At 29.3% G+C, this 8,126-nt stretch overlaps 1 protein-coding gene across 1 annotated transcript; it reads right to left on the reverse strand.

The window, feature by feature from the left end:
• Positions 1,437 to 2,258, reverse strand: LOC107623789 (histidine-rich glycoprotein). Its single transcript, XM_016326163.2, has one exon. The coding sequence runs from the start codon at positions 2,194 to 2,196 to the stop codon at positions 1,615 to 1,617; it is 582 nt and encodes a 193-aa protein (XP_016181649.1). The 5' UTR covers positions 2,197 to 2,258; the 3' UTR covers positions 1,437 to 1,614.

The following is an 8,126-nucleotide window of genomic DNA, read 5'->3' on the forward strand; positions in this document are numbered from 1 at the left end:
GAACATCTGGCTGGAAAGAAATAGGAGGATCTTCCAAAATACCAGCAAAGGCGTTAAAGAAATTATCAACATGACCTTCCTTAGTGCTAACGAGTGGAGTTGTGTAGATCCTTTTTGCTGTTGATGGCTATGCCGGAGATGACTGAGGATCGGTTCGTGCGACTATTTTAGCTGTTAGTTTGTAGTTTTATTTTTGGTTTTATTTTTGGTTATGCTATGTTTCGGTTTGCTCCACCTTTGTTGTGTTGAGCTTTGCTTTCAAAAAAAAAAAAACATAGAACCCTAATCCTTTTCATCTAATTTCGACTTCTTCTCTTTTCTATATTCACAGCAAAAATTCGTTTTCGTTGGCGACTTTGAATGGAAGAACGGTAAACAGAACGATCGATTGTTCTGGGTTCCAACAACAAAATCGGCGACTTTGAATTGAATAACAGTAAAAAGACGATGGATTGTTCTGGTTACAGCAACAAGATCGACGACTTTTGAAGATTAGAAGGAGGAAAAAGAAGGTATATCTTGAGAATGAAGGAGAGAGAAGAAAACGAAAACGAAAACGAATTTTTGCTTCTCTCTCCTTCATTCTTAGGATATACCTTCTTTTTCCTCCTTCTAATTTTCAAAAGTCGTCGATCTTGTTGCTGTAACCAGAACAATCCATCGTCTTTTTACTGTTATTCAATTCAAAGTCGCCGATTTTGTTGTTGGAACCCAGAACAATCGATCGTTCTGTTTACCGTTCTTCCATTCAAAGTCGCCAACGAAAACGAATTTTTGCTGTGAATATAAAAAAGAAAGAAGTCGAAATTAGATGAAAAGGATTAGGGTTCTATGTTCTTCCCTTTTTTTCCAGCAGCATATACAACGACTCAATTCTAATTGTTTTTCTTTTTTTCTTTTAAATAATTTAGTTAAGATTTATCACATATGGTAATTTGATTTAACCAGAGTTTAATGTATATACAATGTATTAAGATATATATATATATATATATATAAAGTATTTAATACATGTATTTAATTCATTATTTTTATTTTTAAAAATTAAAAATTCATTCACTAATTGGAATTAATAAATATACTTATCACCAATTAATTGAAACATGTAAAAAGAGTATGTAATACCCTCAAATTAGTTGGGTATCGGATAAATCACCAAAAACTAATTACCATGGTGCCAAAAAAATAGTAGCCGAATAATATATTTCAAAAAGGTTAGCAATTTATTAAATAATTCTCAAAACGATGATAGTTCAGTTAAAAAAAAAAATAATCATAGTATTGATGAATAGCTATTTTTGAATAATTTATGTATGATTATCTTTCAAAATTTTTTTATCATTTCTTTTTTAAAAACGATTTTTTGGTTAGATCTTTTAATTTGTTGTTACTTATATTAGCTATTGCATCGAACATCAAGCATATCAAAGCTACAATGAGGGAAACCTGATTACGTTTTATTATAAGAGAGCACACACATATTTTATTACACCATTGGGTGGATAGGTTACGAAGAAGAAGAGCAACAAGCAAGTAGTCATGAAAGAGGTAGCTAGTACACGCACACCCACGTGTACGCGCACATATATTGCCACGTTGGATCGGAGGAATATATTAGACACCCTTTGCTGTCCAGTCAGCCTTGTATGAGCCGCCACCATGATGATGAGGATTCCAACCGTCCATGTTCATATGGTGGTTTTGATAATATGGACTGCCGTGGTTGTTAAAGCCATGTCCATGGTTGTTCCAATTATTGCGATGCTCATCCATCTTATGCATCTGCATGCTGCCTCCGCCGCCGTGATGCTCCTCGCTATAGGCGGCTTCTTCGTACTCTGTCTCTTCAGAGTAATAGCCGCCGTGATGGCCACCATGGGGATTGAACTTGTGGCCACCACCGCCGTTTGAAAACATGTTATGGTGATGAGTGTCTCCAAAGCCATGCTTCTTGGCGCCGCCGAAGAAGCCGGGCCTGCTTGCTCCACCACCATGGTAGTCCATGGCGGGAAAAGCGCCATGTGGCTTCATGGGCATACCTGATGATGGGAAATGATTCTTGTGGTAACCGTTATCGGAACCACCGCCCCAAGATTCTTCATGGAAGGCATAGCTCTGTTGCTGTTGAGCCTGAGTGTCCATCCACATGCCATTGTCACCGTAGTGTTGTTGTTGATAAAGAAGACCCTTTCCCATCTTTTTGTTTAATTTCTAGTAAAGAGATCTTTGATTGATGTGTTGCGTTTCTCATTTAGCGATTGTCCTTTTATAGGCACCTCCTCAATCAATCGTTGCAATAACATTCTTATTTATTTATTTATTTTTTAAATTAGGAGTGGAACCCAAAACTTTTAAATAAAGATGAAAAACCTATATCATTTTAGCTAACAACATACTTATTTAATTCTTACCCAAAAATAACGTATTTATTTAATTTTCTTGCAATATAAAGATATTTTATTCATGAATAATTTACCTTAATATAAAAATAAAATTAAAAAATCTTTATTATGAAAAAATACTAGAATTTTATATACTTATTCAATAATAACTAGATTATAACTTGTTGGTTATCATTTGTTGAAATTTGATTGTTTTTAAAATATATATATATATATATATATATATATATATATATATATATATATTAACTTTTAATTTTAAATTTTAGACTATTTTATATTTTTTTATTTACGTAAAATTGATTTTGTCGGTTCAATCAATAACTCATTAGTTAAACTAATAAATCAGTAGTATGATCAATTTGATTACGAATTTAGTTCTGACAACTATAATATCAAGCATCTTGAAATCAAATAAAATGCATTTTCTTTAAACAATTATGTACTGCTATACTGTGCTGGTGATCAGGGGCGTAGCTTAATATTGGCAATTAATGGTCATGGCGCTCTCAAGGTTTTTAAAACGAGGAATGTTAGGGGGCAGTAATTTTTATGATTTGTAACCATCAAATAGCTATCAATAATGATTTTAATAATGGTATGAGATTTTATCTAATGGCTCACTTTTTTTTACTAGTTACATACAGACCAGAATTTAATAAAATTGCTGCTCCCTAGATTTTTCCTTTTAAAATTTAGAAAAAATAATCATTTATACTCATAAAAGTATAAAAGTTATAAATATTGATAAAGCTATCCATAAAAGAATGAAATTAACTTTGTATCCATCAAAGATGAATTTTGTTAAACAAAACTAACCAAATGTTCAATTTTAGTTGATTTTGTTAAAAAGTTATCCGAATTTTCGAAACTACTCTCATCATCTCCACTACACTATCACTAACATAATCACCTTCTACTCTCTCATCCCAACTCTAACAATTCAGAATCAAAATCATCTAACCCAAATTCCAACCCTAATTCAATTTTTCCAATTCTAACGCGATGTAACTACGTCTTCGTGACCAAATTCCAAGCATCCATTATTGGCTTTCTCCCTTGTAAGCATCAAGATCTGTCTCTTGCTTGCTCTGCTCACTAGCATCAGGACTACCAATTATCAGCGAAAATGGCTTGAATTTCAGGTGCTTAAATGGCAGTACAGGATCTTAAATTTTAGAAGGGTCTCAAATTGGAATAGCAGATGCCGTCGAGATGTCATATGGACGGTCATTTCCTCCTCCTTTTTCCTTGACCTTCATCAAGTTTCCATGAAACCCTTCTTTTGCGTCTCCCTTCTTCATAGCTACCGTCAGCCACGCAGCAACTAATAGTATCTGTCGTGTTGTCCAGCCTCAGTGATGTCCTCTTTACAGCATAACGTAGTCCAACCACTATGACATCCTTTGTGAAGCGCAAAACATTCAACTCCTCACTGTACTTTACTATTCTTTATCTGCATTATCAAGAATAGAGCCTCTGCTTCATGTTGGTTCTTTTCTTTTTCTTCTGTTTGTAAATTACATGTCTTTATCTTTTCTATGTTATGAGTTTTTCTTTATTTTTTGAAAAATATTATTGCAATACAAATTTGTATCCACAATTTTTAGTGAGAGTTTGAGGATTATTAATGATTCTTGCTTCTTGGATCTGATAAAATCTAATTATGGTTATGGTCGGTCTGGATATTATTATGATTTTGTTCTTATTTTTCGATTTGAAAAAATTTTTGTTCTTGAACTTTGTTATGATTTTTGAAAGTTGTGATGGTTATGATTTTGATTTGGAAAAATTAAGCTAAGGTTAGGGTTAAAGTTAAGATTAGTTAAATAATTTTGATTCTGAATCGTTAGAGTTGAATGAGAGAATGAAGGGAGGTGATTGTAAGAGTGAGTGATTAAGTGTAGTGGAGATAATATGGATAGTTTGGAAAATTTAGATAATTTTTTAACAGAGTCAACTAAAATTTAGTGTTTGGTTAATTTTGTCAATCAAACCTCATCTTTGATGTGTACATAGTTAGTTTCATTTTTTATGGGTAATTTTGTCAGCATTTGCAACTCTTATGGGTATAAGTGCATATTTGGGTGTCATTATCTTGATAAAAAAAAGATTTTTTTTAATGAAAAAAGATTTTTTTTTTTTATTTTTTAGCTTGTTTGGTAAATTTTTAATAGTAAAAGTAAAAGTATTAGAAAAATTAATGATAGATAAAATCTTTTTGTATGAGATATCCAAACATAAAATTATTTTTACTTTTCCATAAGATCTTTTAAAAAAAGATAACTCAAAAAAGATATTTTTTTAGAATCTCACCCAAACAAGCTCTAAGTGGTTGTTTTTTCTAAAATTTCTTAATTATATGTATGGTAAAAACTTACTTGCAGTTGTTTTCATGTGAATTTGTTAGTTGAGAACCGTTAAATAATTTGATATATTTGATTAAATTATTATTTAATATCTCTCAACTATCAACTTCACATAAAAACAAAATGCATGTGAGTATTCTATATGTATAGCAGAACAAAAAAAATTTATAATTGATTTGGTTAACATATTTAGAATTAGATTTTTCTTTTATGAGTTTGTGGGTTCAAATCCTATTTCTCAATAATTTTTATAATTATTTTTAAAATTTATCTTATAATATGTAGAAAATTAATGATTTGACTGATAAGTATCATATTTATAAAGATTTTAAAAAAAATAAAATTTTTATTAAATATTAAAATAAAATTAAGTTTTAATGTATTTATTAAAGATCGAGTAATATCTTAAATCAGTCTCTAAAATATTTCTGCATGGTTGGATAATTTATTAATTCTTAACAAATTTTAATCATCTGTTACTCGACTAGATAAATCTTGATGATCGATAAACTGAAGTCGATTTCATGATAACAAGATATTGAAAGAAGAACTAAAAAAGAATTCAAATTCAACGAAGTAATTACTTATAAATCAATAATTTGCAAAGGAATTGAGGTGGTCTCGACAGCATGATGTTTGAAAGAGATTTGATTATTAATCTTTTTGACTAATAAAGAGATCAATTTTCAAAGTTGGTGAACGACTGAACGTAGTGTATGAGAAGGTTATTAGACATGTAATTGGCGAGAACGGTTATCTTTGAGTCTGTTTTTTAGATCGACATGTGACAGCACAGTATTAGTGGAAGATGCATGCCTATAAATAAAGTGGCATGCGACGAACAAAAGGTTAAAAATTTTCTTCAGAAGCAGTACACTCTCACAAACTCTCAAATCTCAATGACTTTCTGAGACTTTGTCTTGAGTTTATTTTTTATAAGTTTTTTTCTATCTTCTTTGCATTCTCTTTACAAATTCTGAATTTTACGTTTATGCAATTTACTTTCATTGTAACGTTAATATCTTTCTTTTTACATTTTATTAATTTCATCGTTTTCGTTTGAAACCTTCAAGATTTTGTAAAAGGTCTCTCTATTTTATGTTTATATCATTTTGATTTTTTGAAAGACAACATCAAGTAAAGTTAGTTTATTTTATGCCATTTATCAATTTTACAAATTTCTTTTTTATCATTGACAAAGTAAAAAATTTTTATGCACATAAAACTAATATCTACAAAGAGAAGTAGATTTCGCTCCCAAATATTAGATTTCGAATCATTTTCAGGTTAATTGTGATTGATCAATTCTTTTAATTGCAAAAAAAATCTTTAAAACATCATCAAATTAATTCGTAACTTTTTATTTTGTTAGTCATAATAATTCTTACATCAAATTTTAGAAAAATGTTTGACAAATCAATTCATATTATTTTTTAATGAAGACATAATAATCCTAAATATTTTTATAATTTTCAAATCAGTCCGAAACTGATTTAGAGTATTACTCATTTATTTGATGAGAAAATTAATGAATATTCTTAACCAAACTTGATTTAATTTTGTTATTATTATATATTCTGTATTAAAATGAAATCTTTGGCCTCTCCAAAAAATTTTCTCAAGCTCCACCGACCACTGGTGGTGATATATACATATAAACATTAAAAAAAAATCATTGTTCTTCTATTAATTCTCTCAAGGCATTAGTTAAAAAAATATATTTTCCTATATGGTAAGAAAATAACTTTTTTTTTTCCTCTCTGATACTTTGGAAGTAAAACGTCCCAGCAAAACTAAATAATATATTCTTAGTGAAAAAAAAAACCAATTTTTAGATAAGTTAATATTAATGAATTATTTTTTAGTGTTAAAATTACTTTTTTTTAATCCCAATATTCGAGTTGGCTGATGGTGATAATACAGGAAGGGACGGCACTAAAAAATCAAATTGTGGTGATGATGTTAAAAGTGATGTTAAAAGAAAGGAAGATTGTGAATATAAAATTTAAAAAAAAAAAATATTTGGCTGAAATGAGTTTTTATTTTTTTTTTCTAAAATTAAGAATGAGACTCAAACTCGCAATCTTTAAGTAAATATGAGGAGACTATGCTATTTGAACTATAGTCTACTTGAACTCTTACTCTTATTATAATTATATTTTTACTTTGGAAATATTAAAATTAAGAAAAGTCTAGGAGGCAGCAACTTTGTTAAATTCTGACTAGCATGTAACCAGCAAAGAAAAGTAAACCATTAGATGAAATTTCACATTAATCTCACACCATTAAAACCATCATTAATGACTATTTGATGGTTACAAATTACAAAAGTTGCTGGCCCTAACATTCATCTTAAGATTAAATGTAAGTTAGCCGTATATTTATACAACGTTACATAAGGATTTTTTTTTTGTTTTCCACATCTTCAGAAGCTGGGTTGCCCACATCTTTTTCCAAGATATGCTTTAGACTTTGTGTGTTTTATGCAGAATTTTTATTCTCTTTGTCAAATAATTGGAATTCCGATACCATGTATAAATGGATTTTTATATGACCCATTCATTAGCACCACGGAATTAAGAAATTCCCCATGAACATATTCGCTAAAAAACTTATTTCATAAGTGAAAAAATTCCATAAAAATCCTAAACGGAAACAAATTTAAAAAATAGAAAATGTACTTCAAAAAATTTAAAATAGAGAATGTTTCATGATGAATCAAATAAATAGCTAGCACGTTCTAATCAAAAAAGAAAAAAGTTATTTTAGTAATCAAAGGAACAAATGATCCAATTTTAGATCAATAATAATATAATATGGGAAATGCTATTCATCCCAAAAATTCTAAGCCCACCATCAATGGCTTGGGTGCATGAAAATGGCAAATCCGATTCCTACTTTGTCTTATGGACAAAAAAGAATCGCATTCGAATTCCTACCGATATGTCAATCATGAGGCATTTTCCATGGCAATGGATTTGTTTCCAACCATTACTTAATGTTCGGATTTTTTATAAAAATAAATAAATAAAATATTACGTATTTAGAATTTTGATATGCTGAAAAAACACATTTTTTTTACTTTATTATTTGTTTCGTTGTTAGTGAAATCAAAATTAATTTAAATGTATCTCGTTTGCATACCAAAATTTGTTACTTGTATCCGGTTTGCATATAAGATACATTCGTAGTTTCTTTTGACGTATTTCTTGTAGTACCGTACAAAATAATTTTGTTGTCATGGCCAATGCGATAAGTAATAATGTACGAAATCGTAATTTTATTTTCATGCATTGTGTCTAAATATGTAATATTTATATTTATTTTATTATTTATTTAAAAAAATCCTTAATAT

Source organism: Arachis ipaensis, chromosome B10 (assembly GCF_000816755.2).
Source record: "Arachis ipaensis cultivar K30076 chromosome B10, Araip1.1, whole genome shotgun sequence".
NCBI lineage: Eukaryota > Viridiplantae > Streptophyta > Magnoliopsida > Fabales > Fabaceae > Arachis > Arachis ipaensis.